The following is a 27505-nucleotide window of genomic DNA, read 5'->3' as shown; positions in this document are numbered from 1 at the left end:
TTAGCAATCTCTGCACATCTAGAAGCATAGGAAGGCAGAACAATGGCAAATTTGATGCTCAGTCTACTTATCCTGTAGGTCTTTTTCTTAGTAGTGCTGCATCTATTACTCCTGGGGGAATTCTGTGCTACTGCGGAATGCAAAATTTGTGCAGGTGTATCCTATTTCAATAGGTGGGGGAATAGGAGTTTCTGGAAGAGAGAGGATTCTAGAGGTCTTCAGAAAGGGAGTATAGCTAGGTTTCCAATTTCCTGTTTTTAAAGTGCAGTTATCTAAAAATCAGGATGAAGAATCAATGTTAGGTAGGATAGAACTGCTACTTCAGTTGAGATTTAAGTTGTGCAAGGTCTCTGAAAATAAAAGCAAGAGTCATTTGAAACCAATCCGAATGGCAGTGCTGCATGTTGCACCCAAGATTCAGAGAGGTTCTCTCAGGCATGTAAATTCATAACAACTAAAACCAGGTACCACAATTACAAATGCAAGATGGCAACAAGTAAAACTGGAAAGGCAAAACATGAGTTTTTGGACTTAAGGCATTTCTCAGGGAACATTGATTTAAAGCTAAATGGTATCAAGTATATACATCTTCAGTGGCAGGTTACTGAAGTGCAATATGAATTACAGTAAAGAGATCATGAAGAGAATTCATGCACTTGCAAGTGTTGTGTGGCACTAGCCACTATCAGGATACCATGCACATAGAAACATAGAACCTAGTAAGGTAACTGCACAGTTAAAGGTTTGTTTTATATTTTAGAATGGGGAATGTTCTAGTCTGAAGGGTCAACCCAAGGATGTTTGGCTCGATAGATCTTGGTCTGACCTGGCATGGTACTTATGTTCACAAAAGAAAAGCCAAAAATTTGATTAATCTTTATCTGTATTTGGTCAATGTACCAAAACCACCTAAAACCAGACAGCAAAGCATTCATTAGGACAAAATAATGAATTTGTTAAAACCAAATATTAGAGAGCCAAATGTGTTTAATCAACTGGGATTATTCTATATTTATATAAAAAGGTTAAGCTTTTGATTTGTCAGTTTAATAGGGATTATTTAGTGATTGCATAGGTTATCTTTTAGGTTAGTGTTTTATGCTGTAATTTTAGGTTATGACCATGCTTTTTTTTCTGGTAAGGCGGCAGTACTTGCATGCAGGCTTAGCTCCCTGCATATGGCTACAGAGCAAATATTTCACCTGACCCTAGAACACCACTGCACTGTTTATTGGGAAGAAAAGCTGGACTGCTGCTAATTACTGTACAGAAGCTACACACTAGCAGCATCCCTCACCTTGATCAGACTGACCATGGACAAACCCTCAAATACAGCATAAGCCACGACAAGTTATAAGTAGAAATATCCCTAAGAAGCCAGACTCAATTGGACAAATTCCTGGAGGAAGAGTCCATAAACTATTAAGGTGGACTTTGAAATCCACTGCTTATCCCTGGAAGCTACCCTTTGGGATCCTGCCATGGATTGACCACTGTTGGAAACAGGATACTCTGATGGACCTTAGGTCCGACTCTGTGTGGTGCAACAATGGAGAATAGAAACAAAATGCATTTTCTCCTGCCCCTTGCAAAATACTGCGATATCAGATGCTGCACATTAATATTTCCTAAAGCTGACATTTGTATCACTAAACAAATTTTTGTTTTCATATCTTTGGATGTTTTGGTTGGATCCTAACAGGGACTCAACAGCTCCAACCCAAGTCCTCCCCCCCCACAAGTGGGCAATGAAGGAGACTCCGTGGTCTTAGCATAGGACTTCCTTCCCACACAGGATTATGATGGTCCCCAACACTACTTTCCCCTCTCCCAGGAGCCTCTTCTTGCTCACCTCCCTCCTTCCAGCAGGAAGACCGAATCCCCTCTTTTCTCAGGGGGCCCAGCGTTCGTTCTCTTCTCTCCCCCCCCCCCCCCTACTTCCTTGCCCAAGTCCCTCCTCCATGATGAAGAGGATAGAGATAGGGTTAGCAGAGGTGGCACCCGCTGTATGCCCAGAGAGATCAAGGCGTCAGTACTCGGCACCGATACGTATCCCCTGATAACCCCGAATAGGACTATAAAGGGCTTCTTTTTGGCTATGGCAGAACCACGCAGATTATACATCGAAACAGTTACTCGGCAATAAAACCAGAAAAAGCCTGAAATCTGGAATAGCAGAAAACCCGCACGCACCACAGGTTTTACGGCGCGGAATTCCGTACACATTCGTCAGTAAGGGACAGGACTGGGAAACGCCCCGCCCCGGCTAGGCTCCTCCCCCTGCCGCTTGTTTTTGAACAACAAGACACCCCCCCCCCTCCCCACCCAAGTGAAGGAAGCCAAGACGGTGAGAGGGAAGTGCAAAGGGGGCGCAAATGAGTAGAAAACGAGGCGGGAGGAGGAGTGCGCGAGCGCCATCGTGGGCTCTCCTGCGAGGCGCTAGAGGCGGCGCGAGCGCCCTGGCGATTTCGCTTTCGTTTCCCCGGATTCCCTCTCCCTGCGCCAAGGCAGGAGCGGCTCGGACCCCAGCCTCGAGCCAGTGCTAGCCGGGGGGCTCTCCGGCTGCACTAGCCACGCCATGAGGTAGGCGGTGTTTTCGGCGAGTGTGCCGGCACGGTTTCCCGTAACTCTGCGGGAGGATTTCTGGCAGCCGACTTCAAGCGAGCTGTGGCTTTGGACGAAATCACGTAATGCAGCAGAAAATCTAAGATTTTTCCGCTGCGACGGAAACCTACAGCATCTTAATTTGGACTGGTGCAGGTGCTTCCGACTGATAAGGTTACGGAAGTAGGAGAAGCGGCAAGGAGGGCTAAGCGTTTCATAAAACTAAGGGAAAGCATCCGCATGATTAAGATGCGTTACTGTCGCTCAACAATTTGTAGCCCTCCCCCCACTCCACTAGACTTCCTTGCTGGTTGCCAGTGAGTGAATGCCTTAAAAATGAACATGGACACACCCAAGATGTGCCCCCCCCCAAGCATCAGTAAAAGTCGTAACTGAGTAAAGCATAGTCTGAATCAGAAGTGAGGGAGTAACAAGACTTGCCATTCTGGGTCAGATTGAAAGGTCCATCAAGCCCAGTATCCTGTTTGCAACATGTGTGGGCTGGCAGTGAATGAAAAGCTAGGAAGGGTGCAGTTTTACCCAGCAGGTTGATATGGGGGGGGGGGGGGTGTGTCATGGTAGGGAGGCCTGCATGGCCAGTTCTTGGAGTGGCCACACAGGACACTATGTGAAGGGGTGCCTGCACCCTTAACAGGTCTGTTGGCAGCCTAGTCCCTGACCCATCTTGGGCTGGTTCCCTGCCTGATAATGCCATCTATTCTTCCCTAACCCCCTTCAAACTGTCCTCCCACTGGCAGGAGGAAGGCTGTTGTAGTGCCTCTTACCTGTAACTACCTGCTTTCTTACTATGAATGATGGATCTCTCAGGGCTCCTTGCCAGGAGGGGAACGGTTAGGTTGATTATAGCTGGTGACTCCAGTTAGGAATTGGTGGATGTGAGATTGCTTGGTAACTTTCCAGCATGGAGTGAAGGTGGCAGACCTCACATCACTCACTACCCGAGTACCTAAGCTCACAAATCAACACCAAAACATGGCTCTTCAGGCAAGCCTTCAAAGACAGAATCGGCTAATTACACATAACATATTAAAGCACGGATTGTTTAATATCCCTGATATGATGGATGCCGTTATCTCTATATTAGAATGTTGATTTTCAATATTTAATCATAGGTTTAATTGGTGTCAATAATTGAAGTTGGCTATAAACAACTCGCTGGTGTCATAATCAGACAATATCTCTTACCTTCCCTATTTCACCAGATGTTACTTAACTTGGAATATGTTCCATAGCTCGTACTACGACATTCTATCAGTTGCTCCTTAACTTGTAATTTTTTTGTTTCTATCAGCTGCTTCACAAATATAATATGTTGTTTCAACTGTAAAACAGAGTGAAGGCATCTAGCTAAATTTCAGTATATAAAAGCCCATAAATAAATAAATTTTAGACAGTACTGAGGAGGAGCCGACTGTCATGGTAGATGTGGGCACCAATGACATAGGAAGGTATGCGAGGTGGTTCTGGAAGACAAATTTAAGCTCTTAACCTTAAAAAACAAAACAAACACCAAACAAAAAAGCTTTTGAACTAGAACATGGGGAAAGCTGACAGTTGCTCAGCAGCACATGGTTCAGAGGGAAGTAACTTTGAAGGATACCACTAAAAATGGAGACGTTATTGAACCTCTCTATTGGGATGCTCTAAAAGCAAAAAAGTAGCCCATGTGACTAAGTAAAGAACAAATTGAGTTAAAGACTTCAAGTTAACTTTCCTAGCAGTTAAAAAGGATATTATGCAAAAATGTGCACCTTGAAGCATCTGTACACCAATGCCAACAGTCCAAAGAAAAGATGGAGAATTAGAGTGTAAAGGATCTCAAAGACCTGTGGAAGCATCACCAACGGGACAGTGCTATACCCACAGGGCTGGCAGAAGCACTAGGCCTGGGCCTAGAGTGCCAACCATTAGGGGGTGGGAAAGAGAAGTGGAGATTCAAATCTCACCACCACTCATGGCCCAAAAAACCAAGAGGAAGGAGTTGGGGCTGTGCAAGGCAGAAGGTGCCTAATCCCCCTTGCACCAGGCCTGGTGGGGAGATAGCTTCATTGAGCAGCTTGCCTGGGAACAGACTAAAGGGAGAGCCAACTTTTGACTTAATTCTTAGTGGAATACAGGATTTGTTACAGGAGATAATGGGTTTGGGCTGCTCAGAATTAGTGATTGTAGGACTATCAAATGTGCCTTGAGTGGAAGGAGGACAATTCAGTAAATCCACTGCTCTACCATTTAACGTTCAAGAGACTGAAAATGTGGAAAGTTATGAACTAAGATGCAGCTACAAAGCTTAAGAGTTTACGTTAGATGTGGACTTAAAAAAAAATCCAGAGGCCACACTTTTTCTTCTGATTCTCTTACTCTGTCCAATTCATCAAGTGTCCATTCAGTGATAAAACAGATGAATAAGAAATGTAATAAAGTTACTGCAACTAAATATTGCACTATTATATTTAAGCACTTAAAATAAAAACCTCACAGTATGTTGAAGTTTAAGGCTTCTGTAGTGCTCAGCTGCCATCAGAGTTTGGTCTTAAAATGTGTAAGGATGTGCAAAGTTTTCGAGTCAGTAATATAAAAAAGCTAGTTTAATATTTCTGACTTAGTACAATTTCTTTCTTCAAGCTTATTTTAGGCCTATCTATAAAATGCAGCTATAGCAGAAATACTAAATTAATACTGAAGAGGGTGTTGGGTAAATACTGTGCAGGAACGGAATTTAACCGTGATTTGGAAGAACTGAAATAAATCAGTGAACCTAGATGATATAAGGCAGCGTGACACTACTAGAAAAAATTAGCAAATTGCCTGGACCAGATAGTTTACAGCCCAGAGTAAAAAAGTTTGGACAAGTACCTAGAGAAGTCCATAAACAAACAGTTAGCCAGGTAGACTTGGGAAAGCCATTGCTTATCCTTGGGAATTAGCAGCATGGGATCTATCTGCCGTTTGGCATCCTGCCTGGTACTCTTGACCTGGATAGACTGCTATTGGAAACCAGATACTGGGTATCAAGGACCCGCCGGTCTGACCCAGTATGGCAGTTTTTATGTTCTTAAGTTAGGCCCAGTAGTCTTGTGGTACCCAGCAGCCCTGTGCAAATCAAACAGCAGAGAAGTTGGCAGTTCCAGGTAAGAAGTGCTGTGTCTGCTTTCCTCTTGCTGAGTGAATATGTGCGTTAGGGAAGAAGGGTGGGGTTGAGCAAGTGACAGAGAGGAACTTGGGGTGGGGGGAGCTACAAAACCAACAAACCTGGTATGGGGCAGCAATTCATCTGATTCAGGATGTACATTGCTCAAAAGAAAAAAAAAACAAAAAGCCAGGTGTGTTGTGAAAAACTTGTACAAATAAACAAAACTAAAGACAGATTGATAGACTTATGTAATTCCATGTTACTAAAACATTTATTAGAAAATCAGTCCCGACAGAACTGCTTACATAATCTTTGTCCTCAGTTTGTCTGGTCTTTAGTTTTCTTGTTTATGGACCATTTGTACAAATTGTTTGCAACACATCTGCTGTATTGGATACTTTTATAGTGTGTTCACCACTGTTCTGCATCCTGTTGTGGCTTTAAAAAAATAAGAGCCACATTTATGGAAAGAAGGGGGGACTTAAATTTAGTCAGTTTGAGAGATAAGGCAGGCCCGCCCTCCACATTAAGCTTATGAACCCCCCCACCATTTTGTATTTAACCTACTTTTCCAAATAATGGAAAAATGACAGTACAGTTCTTGGGTTTTTTTTTTTGTTTTTTTTAATTCAGGCACAGTCTGTCCCAAAGTTCCTAAATCAAAGTGAGTACTTGAGGTAATGAAACAGCAACTTACCCAAAAGTCACAAATTGTTAGGGGGTGGGATTTGAACCCTGGTTCAGTCTTGCTCTAACCACATTTCTACTCAAATTGTTTTACATATAGCACAAATTTCTAAACTGTTACTCCTGGAGAATTTTGCACTAAAAAGTTTAAAAAATGTTTGGTTTTTTTAATTCTGCATATTTGTCAATATATTTTTGCTGATCATAGTATTCCATTTCAGTCCAGTATTTCCAGCAGATGGGGGACTGTCCAACTTATGAACACATACCTTAAGAGGAAAGGCAGGATAGGGGAGCTAGAGATTTAAAATCTCCAAGTTATCAATGCACAGGGAGGTAGCTCTCCTTTAAAGGAAGGAGGGTGGAAAGACTAGACTCAGGTAACCTAAGGAAATATTTCTTTGGAGAATGGTGGGTGCATGCATGGAACAGCCTCTCTGGATAGGTGGTGAAGACAAGGACAGTATCTTAATTCAAGAAAGCCTGGGACAAATGGGATCAGAGGGAATGGTAGTGTTTATAAAGATGAATAGTGGATGGGCAGAGTAGATAGCTGTATGGTCTTTTGCTGCCATGTTTCCACATTGCATGCAGAGAAGCGCAATGGGGTATGAATGATTGGGATTGAGGATGAGGTGAACAAGGAAAGGGTGCAGGATCGAGGGAGGAAGGAGACAATGTACAATAGGATAGAGGACTCTGGATTCAGGGAGGTGGTATCAGTAAGGGATGAGGGGAGGGATTGAAGAATGGCGGTGATTCAGAAGGAAGACTAGATGGATTTTAAAACAGAGGAAATGGGGTTTGCATGTATCAGAACATCTACAGGTGCTGATGGCAGGATGCTAGAGACAGGAGTGGGCTGGCTGAGGACCTTCTTGCTGGGCAGGCTAGCCTCCTGGCACCTATTCTGCCTTGGCTCTTCCTTCTGGTGCAGCTCAGGGAGCCTGGCTGTCAAGAACCAGATGCAGACTATGAGAGCTGGCCCTTTAGATTGTTGTTCGTATGAGCCTGCTCTTCTTGCAGGCTGTGTCAGACTCAGCTGACAGCTACCATGCATCTCCTCTTCTGCACTTTGCCACACTCCTGGTGAGCCCACACTTCAGTGTATCTTGTTAGCAGGGTTTGTGGAGCCGGCTCAGCACATGACTGGGCTCCTGTGAGCCTATGCTCTTCCCAGAGGCTGCAGCAGTGGTGAGTTCTGCAGCAACGACTGTAAAAATCTGTGCTGGAGGGAATTCTGCTCAAATGGATTATAGCTGGCTGCTCCTCACCCCCACTTTTACTGAGGGGAGGGCTCCAGATTTGGCACTTGCACAGGGTGTCACTCACTCTCTAGCACTGCTCAGGAGGCATACATGCACTGACCTGCACCTTACACTAGAATGCCTCTTATGCTGGATCTCTTCATATCGAAGAAAAGTAGAGTATTGTCCTCAGTCTGACTGGGATCCAAGTGCTAGGTGAGCTCTGCGCAGTCACACTTGTGCACAATCTTGCATGCTCTCTTTAAAAGGTTTAGAGCGTGCTAGAAAGCCAAAATGCAATACAGTTTTGGTTTAGTTGCTTGGAAGTGTTCAGTCCTTTGAGATAAATGCAGACAGCAGCAGTCCAGTGAGATGGGGGCCCATCCAGTGCTTCATGCAGAGTGCCACATGTATGATTACCTTGTTTCTTTTTGGGGAGCTGTTGTGTGCCCCTGGCGCAGAGAACTCCTAGTGCTCGGGGAATGAATACAATCTCTGGAAGCAAGACCTGGAAGAGATGAGGGAGGTAGATCTTTAGGGACAAAGCAGAATGTCCCATCTCCACTGAGGGAGACTGCTGTTGCTTTAAAAGGTGTGAGGATGCCAGGAATGAGAGCATTACCTTTCAGTAGCAGACGTGTTCCTATGTGCTCCAGGTGATATCCTCTTGCACAGAGGATGCATTGTCTAGGCAAGTAGGGGCAGGACTGATGTTACTGATTCAGTTAGAAATCTAGATAGATGGCTGCATTTGTTTGCCAGGCTTATTCTGCATCTTGCATTTCTCTTCAGTGCAGGGTGCTCGTGCTGCCCAGATGGGATTTTAGAGTGCTGGGGAGGAGCCAGCTGTTGTGCTGCATGTAGGTACCAATGAATTAGGAAAGTACAGGAGGGAGGCCAGTTTAGGATTCTAGATAGAAAACTGAAGTGCAGGACCAGTTGCATATGTAGGACACCAGAGGCAGGCTAAGCTCTGCAGGCTCAGTGAATGGATGCAGGGAGGAAGGCTTTAAATTAATTAGAACTGGGAAATGTTTTGGGGAGGGGGGAAGCTTATTCTAGTAGGACTGGTTCCATCTTGACCAAACAAGAATCCAGCTGTTAGTGCTAAATTTATATATTACAATTTTTTTCTATTCTGCATCTTCCTGAATGTGGATTAAAAAAAAGGAAGGAGCAGCTTTTAAGTTAGATCATGGGGGAAAGCAGACAGTTTCTCAGGAGCAGATTGTTTGGGGGAAATTAAAATTCTCAAAGATGTGGAAAAGGCAGATTCCAAGATTCCCTGATTCAGTTGCTAGTAAATGATTTGTGAAAAAGACTGTCTATACAAATGCAGAAGTCTAAAATATGGCAGCATTAGAATGTTAAGCACTAGATGAAGATAGTGACAGGCATCTGAGACTTGGTGGCAAAAGCACAACCAGTGGGGCACAGAGACACCAGGGTACAAAATATAACTGAAGTGGTAGTGGTATGGCACTATGCTGGTGATAAGATTAAAGCAAGCGACAGTCTATAGAAAACTGCACCTGGAATGCATCCCGCAGTATAGTACTGGGGGGGGGGGGGGGGGGGGGTTTACTACCATCCACCTGCCCAGGATGGTGAAACATTGAAATGCTGACATGAAAGAACAAATTAAAAAAAAAAAAGTTAACAGATTAGACAGGCTAAGGATGAAAACAATGGGAGATTTCAACTACCCCAGTACTGACTGGGTGATAGTTTTATAATGTCACGTCAGGGAAGTTAAGTTTCTAGACACCATAAGTTTCTTCATGGCATAACTGATAGGTTGTGGTGAGCTCACTAAAATGTGACTGAATCACTAACATCAGTCCTGCCCCTACTTGCCTAGACAATGCATCCTCTTGCACGGAGGATATCACCTGGAGCACATAGGAACACTTCTGCTACTAAAAGGAGTGGAGGAATAGCCTTGTGGTTAGAGCAGTGGGCTATGAACCAGGAGACCAGGGTGTGAGTCCCACTGTCGCTCCTTGTGACCTTGGGCAAGTCACTTTACCCTCCACTGCCTAAGGTACAAACTTATCACCAGCATAGTGCCATCCCACTACCACTTCAGTTATATTTTGTACCCTGGTGTTGCTGTGCCCCACTGGTTGTGCTTTTGCCACCAAGTCTCAGATGCCTGTCACAGAATAGGGAAATACCTACAGTACCTGAATGTAATCCACTTTGAAGTGCTGAAAAAAAAAAAAAAGTATGAAAAGCGGAATATAAATCTAAATAAATAAAAATAAGATCTGGTGGTGGGACTGCTTGACAATAGTGATTGTAATGCAATCAAATTTGAGATTTTATTTTTTTTAATTTAACAGCTTTTCTATACAGACATTAGAATGCACATCATATCTGTTTACATCTCAACAGTAGGTGGAAAGTACAATGAACAGGGGTGGGAGAGGGACAACAGTAGAAACTCAAGGGCAGGAGGCTCTAGAGGGAGCCTGAAAATTGAACTAGAGAAGTAACAACTCCTCGAAAGGTACATTTACGTATTTACATGATGCAAATTACTTGGAGCGAGTCAAAGATAATAGATAAGCAGGAGAAGAGGGTGAGAGGTCCGTGGAGTTAGTTTGGAAAAGCCTGGTGGAAGAGCCAAGCCTTTAGCATTTTCCTGAATTTAATATGGCAAGGCTCCAGGCGGAGGTTTGTGGGTAGGGCATTCCAGTGAGTTGGGCCAGCAATTGAGAGCATGGTCCCTTGTTGGTGCGAGTCGGGCCTTGTAGGGTGCCTTTGAGATTTGCTCTAGTGGGGCGGGTGGATTGTGTGGATCGGAGCGGTTCGCTGAGCCAAGATGAATTTGTGTATGATAGTGAGAGTTTTGAATAGGATGCGTGATGGAATGGGGAGCCAGTGGAGGTCTTTGAGGATGGGGGTTATGTGGTCTGATTTGCGGGCATTCATGATTATCCTTGCAGTGGCATTCTGTAGTATTTGGAGGGGAAGGCCAAGATACAAGGAATTGCAGTAATCCAGCTTGGATGACTGTTCTGAGATCGTGTGTGTGGAGGAGTGACTTGAGCTTTTTTATAACATTGAGCTTGTAAAAGCCTTCTTTTAGGACGGAGTTAATGTGTTTTTTTAGGTTTAGATGTTGGATGGGGTGAAGAGGGTGTATTGCAACATAACCTGAAAAAGGGATACTTATAAAATAGGGAGGCTAAAATGATCAATTACAAGACTAACACTGTATGAGACATGGAGACTGTTAAATATCCATCTTGGAAGCTCAGATAAGTGTATCCTACAAATTAAAGAAATGTCAAAAAGCAAGAGCTTCTGACAGCTTGGCTAAATGGTGCTTTGAAAGGCCAAAGCCAAAAAGGCATCTGAAAAATGGAACACAGGCCAAGAGAATGAGACTTGCCAGAGAAGCAAAGACTACAACCAAACCATTTAAAAAATGAAGCCATCTACAAAGGAGTTGCTAATTCATAATTCACTAGCAACTGTCTCTGCACTACTCACATGACAAGAATGCACAAGCTTAGTGATTTACTAAGCTCCCGCTGTGGGAGAAAAGCCTTAGTAATCTGGTCCAAAGAGGGCAGAACAATCTTTGGTGAGCATACCCTGAAGTCCCCCCCCAAACTGTCTTCCTAGCCTACTAGGCCCATGAGCTGATCCTCCTGGAGCACCATAGTGTTTCCTCCAGTTGTAATTTTTTTTTTTTTTTTAAGGAGTTTAGTTTAATGTGAAGAACTATGGAACATAGATAATGAATACTGCTAGTGTAATTGCTTGACACAGGGCATGATAAATGTTTTTTTCTTAGCTTGCTTATAACAAGCAAGTCATGAGATCAGATATTAAGCAGTTACTCATGAGGCTCGTATTGCAGATATCAGAAAACAGGACAGTAGCAGTTTAGCAGCAGTTGGATGTGGCCATGTTAGCACAGACAGTTGAGGTCTTCAGATGACAAGAACACATGGAGTAGTCCAGAGAAGAAATTAGGACAAAGACTAACTTCAAACAAATCATTTGTAATCAGAGAGAGAACAGATCAGAAGAAAAGCTTGTTGGATATATTATAGTTAAGTGACTGGTAGACTTTGCCTGATTTCCCAGCTATGTTTTCAGTCTTTCCAAGATACAAGACTTACACTGGAAACTGAGGGGGGGGGGGGGGGGGGGGGAAGTATCTTTGTATATATTCTTAATGCAAAATCTAATCTTATAAGTGAGAATAAGCAATGAAAGCATACAAGTAAAAAAAACTTTTATACTTAAAACAAATGTGTTGTGCATTCTATGACAAAATAACCACCAATTTGCCTACACACTACACTACATAGAAATGACGGCAGAAGATGACCAAACGGCCCATCCAGTCTGCCCAGCAAGCCATGCACATTCTTTTCTCATACTTATGTTACTCCCAGCTCTTAGTAACCCCTGGATTCTATTTCCCCTCCACCCCCACCATTAATGCAGAGAGCAGTGTTGGAACTGCATCTGTGAAATATTTAGCTTAATTAGTTAGGGGTAGTAACTGCCGCAATAAGCAAGCTACACCCATGCTTATTTGTTTTCCCAGACTATGTAATTCAGTCCTTTTTGGTTGTCTGTATATAGATCCTCTTTTCTTCATTCCCCCTGCAGAGAGTTATGCTAGACATGCATTGAAAGTGAAGTATCAGGCTTATTTGGTTTGGGGTAGTAACTGCCGTAACAAGCAAGCTACTCCCTGCTTTTTTGTGAATGCAAATCCTTTTTTCCACATTCATTCATGTCCTCTAGACTTTATACCACACCCCTTTGAAGTCCTTCACAGTTCTGGTCTTCACCACTTCCTTCGGAAGGGCATTCCAAGCATCCACCACCCACTCTGAAGAAATACTTCCTGACATTGGTTCTGAGTCTTCCTCCCTGGAGCTTCAAATAGTGACACCTGGTTCTGCTGATTTTTTTCTGATGGATCATTAAAATCTTTCAAGTATCTGAAAGTCTGTATCATATCACCTCTGCTCCTCCTTTCCTCAAGGGTGTACATATTCAGATTCTTCAATCTCTCCTCATAAGTCATTCGATGAAGACCTTCTACCTTTTTGGTTGCCCTTCTCTGGACCGCCTCCATCTTGTCTCTGTCTTTTCGGAGACACGGTCTCCAGAACTGAACACAGTACTCCAGGTGAGGCCTCACCAAGGACCTGTACAAGGGGATAATCACTTCCCTTTTCTTACTCTATATTCCTCTCTATGCAGCCCAGCATTCTTATGGCTTTAGCTATCGCTTTGTCACATTGTTTTGCCAACTTCAGATCGTTAGACACTATCACCCCAAGGTCTCTCTCCTGCTCTGTGCACATCAGCCTTTCTCCCCCCATCAATACAGTTCATTCGGATTTCTACTCCCCATATGCATGACTCTGCACTTCTTGGCATTGAATCTCAGCTGCCATATCTTCAACCACTCTTCCAGCTTCCTTAAATCCCGTCTCATTCTCTCCACTCTGTTGCAGATATTAGTGTCGTCTGCAAAAAGACAAACCTTTCCTTCTATCCAGTCCGCAATGTCGCTCAAAGATATTGAACAGGACCGGTCCCAATACAGATCCTTGCGGTACCCCGCTTAACACCGCTCTCTCTTCGGAGAGAGTTCCATTTACCATCACACATTGTTTTCTGGCCTTCAACCAGTTTGCAATCCAGGCCACCACCTCGACACTCACTCCTAAGCTTTTCATTTTATTCACCAGTCTCCTGTGTGGTATTAAAGCTTTGCTGAAATCCAAGTAGATGACAGAGTGCCCTTCCTTGATCCAATTCCTTGGTTACCCAGACAAAAAAAAAAAAGTCACTCACATTTGTCGGACAGATCTTCCCCTGGTGAATCCATGCTGCCTCTGGTCCAGCAATTCTCCCGACTGTAGATAGTTCACTATTCTCTTTCAACAGTGACTCCATTACTTTTCCCACCACCGAAGTGAGGCTAACCGGTCTGTAGTTACCAACCTCTTTCTCTGTTCCCACTCTTGTGAAGCGGGACCACCACCGCTCTTCTCCAATCACTCGGCACCACTCCCATTTCCAGGGATCTATTGAATAGGTCACAGAGCGGACCTGCCAGCACATCTCTGAGCTCCCTCAGTATCCTGGGATGAACCTCATCAGGCCCCATGGCTTTGTCCACTTTCAGTTTCTCCAGCTCTTCCCATACATTTTCTACTGTAAATGGAGTTACATCTACTCTACTCCCCTCCAGATTGTTAACTAGCAACGGTCCTTCTCCAGGGTCCTCTTTAGTGAACACAGAACTGAAGTATTCATTTAATATTTCTGCCATTTCTTCATCTCTCACCACACTGATCCTTTCCACCTTTCAATTTCACTATACCACTATGAACTTTTCTTTCACTGAGGTATCTGAAAAATGTTTTGTCACCTCTCTTTACCTCCTTGGCAATCCTCTCTTCCACTTGACTTTTTGCCATCTTGATTAATTTCTTCATCTCCCTCAGTTCTACCAGATATTCTTCTTTGTGCTCCTCCCTTTGGGATCTTATATTTCTTGAACGCTGTTCTTTTAGCCTTTATTTTGTCAGCTACCTCCTTTGAGAACCAGATAGGTTTCATTTTTCTTTTGCTTTTCTTTACTTTTCTAACAGATTAGTTGCCTTGGTAATTGCTCCTTTTAGATTGATCCACATCTCATTCTCCCAGCCTTTTAGTTCTTCCTCCAGGTAATTCCCCATTTCCTCAAAGTCCGTGTTTTTGAACTGCAAAACTCAGGTCTTTGTGCTTCTTTTCTGTATATTTTTTGTGATATTAAACCATATCGTTTGATCACTGGTGCTGAGGTGGGCGCCAACCTGGACAGAGACATTATCTCCATTAGTGAGCACTAAGTCCAGTATAGCTAATTGAGCATGCTGCATCTAGGACGGTGTCTGGCCATCCAGTTCCTAGTATCTGCATATGTAAGCTATGCCTCACAGCTTAGCTTCAAGTAGTCAACTAAGCACCACAGATTTCAAGAGATTCTACATACTTCTTCCAACCGTATTTTCCTATCTCTTGCAAAGTCACTCCATCTGCCCTGCTCTGATGTGCCATGGAGTTTTGCCCTACTGTCTTAGGTTATTCCCTGCATCATAGCCTTGCTGCTATTGTGCAGCTTGAGCCCCAGTACAGCTGACTCCAACTGATCCTTCTCAGTTACATCCTGCATTATTTCTCCTTCCCAATATTTTATGCCATCTAGTCTTCTTTTATAGAGAGCCACTTTTCCCAGCCAGTACCTAAAGCTGCCTTTGTGATGTTGAAGATACTCTTCTTCATGTGCACTTCACTGTTGTAGGCTCCTCTTACTGCATAGAAGACTACATAGCAGAAGGCCTCTTTCCTTGTTGCTCCCAGGTGGACTCCATAAGAACATACAACATAAGATGTACCATACTAGGTCAGATCAAGGGTCTATCAAGCCCAGTATCCTGCTTCCAACAGTGGCCAGTCCAAGACACAAGTGCCCAAACATTAGATAGATCACAAGCTACTACTGATTTAGTGTCATAGTTTATGGATTTATCCTCAGGAAAATATCCAGACATTTTTAAACCCAGTTACACTAACTGCTGTAACATCTTCTGGAAATGAATTCCAGAGCTTAACTATGCACTGAGTAACAATGAATTTTCTTCGATTTGTTTTAAATGAGCTACTTGCCAACTTCATGCTGTATCCCCTGGTCCTATTATTTGAGTGTAAATAAGATTTACATTAACTTGTTAGTCCTTTCATTTATTTATTTAAAGATTTTTTATATACCGGGGCACGTTAGAAACATCACCTCGGTTCACAATGTAACGTAACATAGCAACAAGCTTTACAATAATTTAAAGTATAGTAACGAGACAAATAACTAAATCAACTTGAGAAGAATGGTTAAAATATAACTCGAGAGGAGAGATGGTTAAATAAATAACTCTAAAGGAGAGCATAGGAAAAGGGAAATTTTAACTATTAACAGGGTGGCAGGGTGTAAAAGGTGAGTGAGAGGTAGAGGAAGGAGGGGAGGGTGGTAGGAGTGGGAACAGGGATGTATGAGGAGGCAGGGATGAGATGGGTGGGGGGGGGGTCGGGGAATTATTAAGGGGGATAGAGGCGTGTCAGTCTAAAAGAGCGTATCTTTGGGATACTCGGTTAGTCAGGGTATGCTAGTTTGAAGAGCCAGGTTTTAAGATTCTGTTTGAATCTTTTATGGCAAGGTTCCTGGCGTAAGTGGGGTGGCATTTTGTTCCAGTGGGAGGTGCCTGCTATGATGAATGATCTTTCTCTGATTGTGGTGTGTTTGATGATTTTGGGGGGAGGGTGTCAGGAGTTTGGCTTGATGCTGCTTTCTGGTTGGTCTAGTTGGGATGTGGAGATGGAGATTTTCAGGGAACCAGTGCATGTTTTGGTTGTGAATGGCTTTGTGTATGAGTGTATGTGTATGATTTTGTAGACTATCATATCCCCCCTCAGTTGTCTCTTCTCCAAACTGAACAGCCCTAACTTATTTAGCCTTTCCTCATAGGGCAGCTGTTCCATGCCCTTTATTTTGGTCACCCTTCTCTGCTCTCTCCAGTGCAACTATATCTTTTTGAGAAGTGGCGACCAGAATTGTACACAGTACTCAAGGTGTGGTCTCACCTTGATGACATCCATTGTTTATTTTATCCCCCTCAATCTTAATAATGCTTTAAATGAACGCTCTATGTAAGTCAATGCATCTACTAACCTAACACTATCCATAAAAAACGTGTTAATCAATATGAATATGATGTTAATCCCCATCCTAATCTCTTAACATCTTACCCATCGAAACTTGTAAACCGTTGTGATGGCAAAGCCGAATGACGATATATAAAACTCTATAAATAAATTAACTAACCATTCCCTTCCTAATAATTCCTGTTTGCTTTTTTGATCGCTGTAGCACACTGAGCTGATGATTTCAATGTATTATCCACTATGACACCTAGATATCTTTCCTGGGTGGTAGCTCCTAAGCAGAATCTAACATTGTGTAACTACAGCAAGGGTTATTTTTCCCTATATGCATCACTTTGCACTTGTCCATGTTAAGCTTCATTATCTGCCATTTGGAAGCCCAATCTTCCAGTGCAGTCCAGGCTTCCTTTCAGATCCAGCATGTGAGTTTTTCCCTATAGCCCAGTACTGGCACCTCTGAAGCCTGGGTTCCCTTCCATGTCCTATGGATGCTCTGCCCAGCAGCAAAGGATTGGCTAATTCTTTTGAGCTATTTGATCTTATAGCCTTTCCAGTGCATGCCTGCTTATTTATGCCTTTCCTTACAATCATCCCTGATGATTCCTTACAATCATCCCTGTAAGCAGCTATGATTAAGAAAATAAAGTTAGGCATATGTATAAGCATGGCTTAGAGGGAAAAGTAAACCTTTTTTGGCAAAGGGAAGTTATGCCTTAACTATCTGAAGATGTAAAAAGACTTTGATAAGGGTGAGCTGGTCAGTGTGGTGTACCTGGAGTTTTAGCAGGCATTTGATTCAGTCCCACATGAAAGGAACACCAAGAAGTTACAAGAGGCTTGGGATAGGAGGCCTTGTCCTATTGTGGATTGTAGCTAGTTAATCAAATAGTCTATCGTTTGTTTCCTGTTTTCCTCCAATGGCATGTAATAGTGGCCCAGGGATCTGTACTGGGACCACTGTAAATTTATCTAAAAAAAAGGAGCAAATAGTGAGGTGCAGATAAAGTTATTCAAATTAAAGACCTTGAGCCAAATGAGTTGCAGGATGATAGGCATCTAAAATGGTAAAATTTAATGGACAAGTGCAAAGTGATGTACATAGTGAAAAATATTCATATGTATATGTAGCACCCTGATCCACATTAGCAGTGGACCATCACCCATGAAAGACCCTGGGGACAGAGTCTTCAGATTAGTGTATGGCAGCAGCCAAAAAAGTCAAATAGAATATTCAGAAAGGAATAGAAAAATCTGAATATAATGCCTCTATCAAGGCATGGTACAGCCATACCTTGAGTGTTTGCATCATGGCACACTGGTGTGCTTTCAGAGAAGTCCCCACTGCCTGCTGCTCAGATTCAGACCAGCAGCATCTCACAGCAACAGTGGCTCATAAGCCTGTAGGAGTTCCTGTCTGAGAACAGGTATAATCATGCTTGCTCTTGGGTACAGCATGAGCCCTGGAGTTTGGGGAATGGGCAGTATGCAAGGTACAGGATAGCCCAAGAGCACCGCCATCTTTCTCAGTCCTTCCAGGCTAGGTGAAATGGGGAAAGCATTTACTGAGTGCTGATGTGGCTCATTCAGAGTATTGGGAACAGTAGCAATGAAGGAGCTCTGGCAGTCCAGGTAAAAGCCAGCTGTCCACATGGCCAGAATCACCTTTCTCCTGCACTTGTATATAGAGAAACCTGCCCACTGGGATGGGCTCATGTCGGACCTCTTCCCCTTTTGAGGCAGATGTAATACACTTACACTAAAATTGGAATTTAAAGTTTTAGCATGGGTTTTAATTTTGTGTGCATGATTAAAAACCTAGAGCCCTACTGGATGCATATGCTAATGGCATGCAAAAAAACCCATGAGTGAATTTATTTTTTCACTTGGGGGAGGGCATGTGCAGACTCAAAACTGAAAGTTATGCAGAAAAATCTAGCAGTCCATGTGCTAGAGCAGGGGCTGAGCTATGACCCCCCCACCCCCCAAGTTAAGATCAGCAGCAGAGAGTACTCCCCTCCCCAAAGTTAAACTTTGGGCCCCAAGAGCCGGCTGAGCATAAACCCTCCTCCCTCTCAGTATTGAGAAATAGGAGCCAGGGCACCTCCATTCCCTCCTACAGCCCTACATTTAGCTGGAGAAAAATACTAACCTCCCACCTACAGCAGCTTTCAGCGCTGTGCTAATATTAATTTACTCACTTCACTGGCTTGCCACTGATTAGTCCTGTCCCCAATTCTTGTTCAGAACAAGGGTTGGTCCTCTCACTATCGTTTGAAAGCAAAAGAACTAATCAGTGGCTAGCCAGTGAAGAAGGCAAACTAAGATTAGCTCAGGTAGAGCTGAGAACTGCAGCAGGCTGTTGGTGGGAGGTAAGCTCTTCTCCAGCTGCTCAGCCCTCTCTACTGTGGGAATTTTAATTCCTGCTCCAACCTAGGAATTTGATTTCCTGTGGTAACAATCTGCAGATGGAGGTGGGGGTCTGTTCTTCAGCATTGCAGAGTAATAGGTAAGAGCGAATATGAGAGAGGTTTATAAAGTTGTGTGGTATCAACCAGATTATTTAACACTAGCAGATGGCACTAAGGTGCACTTCCTGAAGGTAGGTAGCAGACTTAAAACATTGAGATGTTTAATGAAAAATATACTAATTAAGATGTGGAACCTGTTACCAAAAAGTGTGGTTAAGGCTAGTAGTAAATAAGTTTAAAAAAAAATTCTAGAGGATAAGTCTATAAAGTGTTAGCCAGATATTGGTTTCTCCACCTTTACATTCTTGATAAGAGCAATACAAGTCTTTCATATTAAGATTTGCCCCATGCTTTCAGGTGACCAGGAGTAGCCACTATCTGAAATAGAATGCTGAGCTCATTGGACTACTGCTTGACCTAGCATGGTATAGCTAGTGTTATCCCAAACCCCTGTCCTAGTGCTAATATACCTTGTTTTTATGCCATTTAAATAAACTGCTCATTTTCAAATTAAGGAAACATCTTGGGTAGCTAAAGCATAATAAAGTACTGAATTTAGCCAATTATCACAATATATAGAGCAGGGGTCAGGAACCTTTTTGGCTGAGAGAGCCATAAACGCCACATATTTTAAAATGTAATTCCATGAGAGCCATACAATATGTTTAAAACTAAATACAAGTAAATGTGTGCATTTTATGTAAGATCACACTTTTAAAGTACAATAAGTCTCTGAAAATATTACACCAGGCCTTAAGACACCAATACATCTCCTATTAGGAAAACGGACCAAGTCAGGCTGCTATAGAGCCCTACACAGAAACTACACGCCAGCAGAAAACCTCACCTGAATCACGTGCTGTCCCTCACCTAACATAGAATAAAGAGACCAAAACGCATAACTAGAAGCATGCAGAAAAAACTGAATTGGAAACTGCAACAAGCCAGAGTCTCTGTATGCAGTGTAACAAAGGAAAAAAGAAACATCACACATCCTTATAAAACAAATCAAGAAATATAAAATCATCAGCAGTAAAACTGTACTAACAAAAAGAACATATTTCGAAACAGCTGATGAGTGGAATATCCAATAATTAAAAACTCATAAAACATTTCCAGATACCAACAAAATATTTCAAAATAGCAGACACAAAGACCCAGTAATGAAAAATAATAAGGATACAAAAATGTTTTTGCTCTGCATACCTGGGAACATTTGATATCCAGGTGTCCTGAGATTGTTCTAATTAGCAGGAGGTGGGGTGGTTTGCTTGGAACTTTCTCCTCTCTCAGTCACATACCAGCGCTCTCTCTCACACTGGCTCTCAATTTCACACCTATACACACATGCTCTCAGTCACTCACATGTACACATGCTTTTTCTCTCTCACTTATATAGGCTCTTAATTACACATTTACACACATGCTGTCTATCTTTTCACGCTTACACACACACAGGCTTTCAATCACATAAATACATGCTGTCTTTTTCTCTCACACACAGACTCTCATTCACATGCTTACAAACATGTCCTCTCTTTCTCTCATTTACACACAGGCTCTCAATCACATACTCACATGCTCCCTTCACCTAAATCAGCTCTCAGTCACACACAGACACACATGATCTCTCTCTTACTTATACACACAGGCTCTTAATCATACATACACGTGATTTCTCTCACACACAAAGGATCTCAATCATACACACATACTCTTTCACACAAACAGGTTTTCAATCACAAACTTACACATACAGGTTCCCAATGGTAAACTCAATCACAGACATACTCTTTCACATATACAGGCTCTCAATCGTTCACATACATGCAATCTCTCACACACACACAGGCCCCCCCCCCCCGTGGCCCGGAAGAGGAAGTGGAGAGTATCGGGTGGGTGCGCGGCAAGAAGAGGCCACGCTAGTGCGCTCGGCATCAGCCCGAAGAAAAGAAGACTGCAGCGCGGCTCGGAGGAAAATGAAGAGGTTCAACCGCGGCCGATGGGACACCGCCTCCGCCAGGGCTGAAAATGAAGAGGTTAGCGTTGGGAGGAGGCTGCTGCTGCCGCGAGTTCCCGGGGTGGGGGGGGGGGAGAGAGAGAGTGAATGAGCGAGCAAGCATGTGTGTTTGCTCGCTCATTCACTCTCACCCCCATCCCCACCCCGGGAACTCGCAGCAGCAGCCTCCTCCCAACGCTAACCTCTTCATTTTCAGCCCTCGCGGAGGCGGAGTCCCATCGGCCGCGGTTGAACCTCATTTTCCTCCGAGCCGCGCTGCAGTCTTCTTTTTTTCGGGCCGATGCCGAGCGCACTAGCGTGGCCTCTTCTTGCCGCGCACGCACCCGATACGCTCCACTTCCTCTTCCGGGCCACGGGGGGGGCGGGAAGAAGAGAGCATGCCGGTGCCGCTGACTCCAGCTGTCCTGCCGCGTTCCGCCCGGGCTGACAGCATTTTAAGCCCGGGCGGTGGAGGACTGGGGAGCAGCTGGGTCAGCGGGGGACCGGAAACTGTGGCGACACTTGTCTGCAAGCCAGATGCAGCCCTCAAAAGAGCCATATCTGGCTCGCGAGCCATGGGTTCCCGACCCCTGTGTCTAAGGGAGAAAGTCATGATTAGAGATTGACTAGACTAAGGCACCATCTCTCCAGTTTCTCTTTATAACCTTGTCTGGCTTATAAATAGAGACCTTTGTTTAGTTTTGACTCTATCCTGGGAATTTCAAGCTAATAAAAAAAAATAAAATATAAAAATGTGTTTATAATAGGAGAAAAAAAATGGAAGTCTGATTCTCTTATCAGATTGAAATGCCCAGGCAAAATAAAATCAAAACTGAAAACAAGAGTTCCTACTTAGGAAGCCTATGTAGTTGTATATTACCCATTCTCTCTAGAGTCATCTCTTTCTGTGGATGTACTAAATCTGTTACAAAATGTGTCTGTAAAAGGAGCCTTGCCTCCACACAGATTCTTGCAAATCTGCAGGTGTCAAGTTTGCCATTGTTCATCAGGACTAGGGAAAGATCTCCATTTAGGCAGACAGCTCTGGGAAAAAAAATAGCTGAAGTATGAGCAGATAAACTAGAGAATACTCTCATTGTTGCAGATACAAAATCCAAGACATTTAGCTTGTGTTTTTTTATAGCAAAAGTAGATTCATATGCCTTGTGGTTTCCAGACACTAGTAACATAGAACAGAAAATGGCATATACTTATTTTAAAGAGAAACATAGAAATGACAGCAGAACACCAAACAGCCCATCCAGTCTGCCCAGCAAGTTTTCACACTTTTTTTTCTCATACTTATCTGTTACTCTTGGCCCTTAGTAACTTTTTGGTTCTATTTCACTTCCACCCCCACAATTGCTGTAGAGAATAGTGCTGGAGCTGCATCTAAGTGAAGTATCTAGCTTAAGCGGTTAGGGGTAGTAATTGCCTCAGTAAGCAAGCTACTCCCACACTTGTTTACCCAGCCTGTGCAATTCAGTCCTTGTTGGTTGTCAGAGTATAATTCCACTTTACTTCATGCCCCCCTGCCTTTGAAGCAGTGAGCTGCGCTGGATATGTATTCTAAGTGAAATATCGTGCTTAATTGATTTGGGGTAGTAACAAGCAAGCTACACCCCTGCTTATCCAGATAATGTAATTCAGTCCTTGTTGGTTGTTGTCTGAATATAAGTCATCTATTCTTCATTCCCCCCTGCCATTGAAGGCATGATCTATGCTGGATATGCAGTGAAAATGAAATATCCAGCATTGTTTGGTTTGGGGTAGTAACCGCCATAACAAGCAAGCTATGCCCCTCTTTTTTGTGAATGCAAATCCTATTTTTCACACTTCCTCTTGCCGGGAGTATATCACTACTGGCATAAAATATGCTTTAAGTTGCACTAGGACCAGGTTTATGACAGTAAGTTAAACAAGTCTAAAATAAAACTTGTGGCTGTTGCCAAAGATTGTTCAAATCCTATAACAATTCAACAAGCCACAAAAAAAAATAGTTTTAGCCTATAATCAGATATTTTTAAAACATTGATAAGCTTACTATATCTGTAAGTGACAAAAACAAATGAGAGCAAAGAAAAAAAAATGGAGGATACTAAGAATTAAGAAGCTCTACAGATGACAATGGGTAGCAGATGCTACCATAAGCTTACTGGGCATACTGGCTAGACTATTTAGTCCTTTTCTGCCATCATTTCTCTGTTTTAAAGAAGTGTTTAAAAAGAACAAAAAAAACATATAACCTCACAACATTCCTAGATAGGTTTTCTTCTAATAAGCACAACCAATATTTCCCAGCATAAAAACCCCAATAGTATAAAAACAAACTCTTACCTTTCTTAAGGAACTTTCTCAAAAGCTTCCATAGTAAGAGAAACCCAATTTATAAATCCTGAGGCTCAGTAGGTTAGGAGGGAAGTGATTGAAGCCATCAGTTTTTGATTAATGTTTAATTTACATGATTTTACAGGTGTACCCTCATTTTGTGGTTTGGCGAGGCAAGTAACAGAAATTGATTGACTGGATTTGATTAAAGCAAATTAGTTTTAGCAATCTGGTCTTCTTTTTTTTTTTAATATTTGTCTTTCATTACCTGGTCCTGCATAATTAGATTGTTTATATAGAAAGAACACATTAATTTAATTCTATAAGTTAAAAAAGACCGTGAACTTCCCTGTCTGAGGATGTATCTTCAAATGGAAATCTGAAGATGAACAAAGATAAGGGGGCAGTGTTTTAGAGGGGTAACTATTATGAATATTTGTATGCAAACTAATTTAGTGTTTTATTTTTCAAAGAGTGGACAAGTTCTTCTTGTGTATTCTTGCTGCTGTTTTGCTATAAAGCCCCCAAACTTTTTCTCTCAGCTGAACAACTCTGAAGAATTGCACACAAAAAGAAGGCTGTCGACCAGCAGCTGATTTGTGTTCTAGGGCATTGCTCTTACAAATTGAACTGATTATGACTTCCACTAAATTGGCACATGCTCATGGACTTCTTGGTATTATTGCTCCTTCCTCGGTAGGTTTCTGGTTTGATAAGTAAAACTAATAGGGGGGCATAAGAGTTTAGGCATGTACTAGCTTACAGTTAATGCTTATTGAAAAGTTGTTCTGTTAACATATAGTTTTTTTTTGTTGTTTGTGGGAGTTAATTCTTTTTTTTGTTACAGGTAGAATAGCTTTAAATCAGCAGGGGTGGTTTTTGGGGTGTGTGACCTTTGCGACAGCACGGGGCGCCGTGCTTAAGGGGGCACTGTTGTCCTCTCCCTCCCGTAATTCTGCAAGCAGGGGACTGGGAAACACTGAATAGAAAAAAAGGAGATTTCTGTCTGCGGTAAGTGAAAGATAAGCCTTCAAGGAGGAGGAGAGATGAGAAAAAGAGGAGGATGCTATTAGGTAGGAAACTCCCTCCCCCTTCTATTGTTGTTTTTTATTTATTCGGTATCTTGCTTTGGCACCTGTGAAACTGTTATGCTAATAAAATCCATCCGAATCTGATTAGATGAGGAGGAAATGCTGTGTACTGTAGGTAGGGAGAAAGAGAGCCTGGAGAAGGGAGTACTGGTGCTAGAAGAGAGCGAAGGAAGTGTGGAGAGGAAAAACAACGTGTTCTGTGCTCCAAACACTACCGTTGCCAAAGAAAGGAGTGCTGTACCGGAGCTGCTGCCTAGGGGGGGGTGGGGTGCTAATTTTAATTTTTCACACAGGGCGCTACTTAGCTTAGAGCTGGATTTGTAAAGTCCCTCTGATAAATTGGGAATTTGTATGGCATTTGTACTTTCTTTCGAAGTATCAGTGTTGGTAGTCTTAACCATCTGTGTCCCAACAAGCCCCCTCCGATTACCATTCAAAAACTGGCTTAATTTAATGGGTTCCAAGTAATCCGTAATTTTAGGAAATATCTGCAGAAGGGACTTCCGAAGCACCTGCATGTATAGAGTTACGATATATATAGAGTTACGATATAAAATTATGCACAGTGTGCAGCTCATTAGTGATTGGCTAACAAAGGTGTGAAAGGGGCCGGGCAGGGGGAATCGGCGGTTCTGTGCTCTTACATCGATGCGGTCTGGGTCGATTGCCCGTTCCTGCCGATCAGTGATGCGGGTCCTGCCCTGGGATTTCGGCGCCATTTTACAAAGAACCGGGCTGGTGCCGCGGTAATGCTGCACCAATGACTCAGCCCTCTGTGAGCTCGCGCTTCTCGCTTCTTTTTCTCCCCAAGAAACGCAGCAGCGGAAACAGAGAGGAGAGCTTCAGGGTCGGGTATTTTAAAAACAAAAAACCCCAACCAAAACAAACCCCCCCCCCCCCCTCAATCCGCCTCCCGTTATCTTTCACGGCAACGAAGGGTTTGGTGATGTTGTGTGGAGAATGAAAGAGGAATAGGCCTATGGATGGGATAAGAAAGGGATGCCAGTGAACAGAAGTGGCGAGAATATAAGGAAGGACAGAGCTAGAGGTGTTGCTTGGGCTACAAGTGCTATGAAGCGTTATGGTTTTCACGTACAAACCCCTTCCTTCATAGTTTATTATAGGGTTTAGTTATGTTTGTTTTTTTTAAGCTGTTTACCTTGTGAAAGCAGTCTGGCCTATTGTATTTCCCAACCGTGGGGTGGGAAATACAATAGGTATGGTGACAGACTTACCCATGTTCTCACAATAACTGGTACTAGTTTTGTAGTTGCTCGAGTGTCTTCCCCCCCCCCCCCCCCCCCGGTGAGGACATCTTGACTTATTATTGTCCTTAAGGAAACTGCAGCAAGACTCAGTTGTCGTATTTTTAATGATATTTATGCTTTCAGACTTTCTTTTCACGACAAACTAGTAGTGTTTCTGACTTTAGAAAGTATGTTATAGCATCTCTGCTTAGGCATGCTAGCTAGAGACTGGATAGCAAGCTTGGTTTGATGTGGCAGATCTTTTTAGATTCTGTGGCCAGCGATACAATTTTGAAAAAATTGCTGATATAGTGCATAGAAACACAAACTGTATGGACTCGTCTGCTGTCATATTTCTATCTAGTCTGCTCATCCACACAATTGCTCAGCTCCACAATCCCTAACACTCCTGCAGAGATCCCACTGTGCTTGTCCCATGCTCTCTTAAATTCAGATACTGCCCTTGTCTTTACCATCTCCACTGGGAGGCTGCTCTATGTATCTACCACCCTTTCTGTAAAGAAATATTTCCTTAGATATCACCTCCATCCCCCTTTTATTCTCATCCCATGATCCCTCGTTCCAGTCTCCTTTCCTGTGCATTGATATGCCTGAGGTATTTAAATGTCTGTCATATCTCCCTTCGCTTGCCTTTCCTCTCTAGGGGATACAAGTTTAGATCTTTAAGTCTGTCCCTATATGTTTTACGATGAAAATCCGTTTTAGTAGCCACCCTCTAGACTGAGTCCATCCTGTTTTATATCATTTTGAATGTGCAGTTTCCAGAACTGTAGCCAGTTCTCCAAATGGAGTCACATGTGTACTGCCCCCTCTCCAGTTAAGGTCCTCACAGAGAACTCTTCTGGATATTCAATCAGTACCACAAGGGACTGTGCCTCTTCATTTGGAGCCCTGATCTTCTGGAACACTTTACTGCGGTATTGTGCTTGTCAGAAAGCTTGAGAACTTAAGTCTGTTAAAGACATTTTTGTTTAAGCAGGCTTACTATTAATTTTGTCAGGAAGTTCAATGATGACCAGAGCAGGATGTAAATTTTGATGTAGTGATTTATGTATTTTCTTCTGTGCATTTTGAATTTTTTATGATTTTTTTTTTTTTTGTATTTCACTTAGATTCAGGTTAAGCAATGTACAAAAAGAGGGGCAATATCTATTTACTCTTCTGACTATCCCTTTCCCTATGCACCCATATCTCTCACTAGGCAAAAAGTAAATTTTTTAAATCAAATGTTCACATTTTTAATAATATTTAAACTGTTTGCCATTTACAAAAAGTATTAGTTAATAATGGGAGACTCCAATTACTCCAATATTGAATGGGTAAATGTATCATCAGTACATGCTAGCGATACAAAGTTCCTGGATGAAATAAATGGCATTTTAATGGAGCAATTGGTTCAGGAACCGAGAGAGGAGCAATTTTAGATCTAATTCTCAGTGGAGCACAGGATTTTGTGAGAGAGGTAACAGTGGTGGGGCCGCTTGGCAATAGTGATCATAATATGATCAAATTTGAATTGACTGGAAGGGGGACAGTAAGCAAATCCACGGCTCTTGTGCTAAACTTTCAAAAGGGAAATTTTGATAAAATGAGAAATTGTTAAAAAAAAAAAAAAACGGAAAGGAGCAGCTACAAAAGTAAAAAGTGTGCAAGAGGCGTGGTCATTGTTAAAAAAAAAAAACAAAAAAACACCAAAAAAAACCCAAACCTCACCATCCTAGAAGCACAGTTCAGATGTATTTCACACATTAAGAAAGGTGGAAAGAAGGCAAAATGATTACCGGCATGGTTAAAAGGGGAGGTGAAAGAAGCTATTTTAGCCAAAAGATCTTCATTCAACAATTGAAAGTAGGATAATGCATAAGCGTTGGCAAGTTAAATGTAAGACATTGATAAGACAGACAGAGAATTTGA

At 42.7% G+C, this 27505-nt stretch overlaps 1 protein-coding gene across 5 annotated transcripts in view; it reads left to right on the top strand.

Annotated features, from left to right (window-relative positions):
* Positions 1-2348: 2348 nt before the first annotated feature.
* Positions 2349-27505, top strand: part of SLF2 (SMC5-SMC6 complex localization factor 2) — a 226523-nt gene continuing 201366 nt past the window's right edge. The window contains exon 1 of one of the 5 annotated variants that reach the window (XM_029610261.1): positions 2349-2583. In XM_029610261.1, the coding sequence (XP_029466121.1) occupies positions 2579-2583 (5 nt within the window). In that variant the 5' untranslated portion in view covers positions 2349-2578. Of the gene's footprint in view, positions 2584-23835; positions 23929-24017; positions 24244-24996; positions 25176-27505 lie in introns of those variants that run through there. The other 4 variants (XM_029610260.1, XM_029610262.1, XM_029610259.1 and 1 more) reach the window with 4 other exon arrangements.

This window comes from Rhinatrema bivittatum, chromosome 7 (assembly GCF_901001135.1).
Source record: "Rhinatrema bivittatum chromosome 7, aRhiBiv1.1, whole genome shotgun sequence".
NCBI lineage: Eukaryota > Metazoa > Chordata > Amphibia > Gymnophiona > Rhinatrematidae > Rhinatrema > Rhinatrema bivittatum.
Note: the sequence above shows the minus strand (reverse complement) of the source record. Positions and strands in the feature narration are given on the sequence as shown.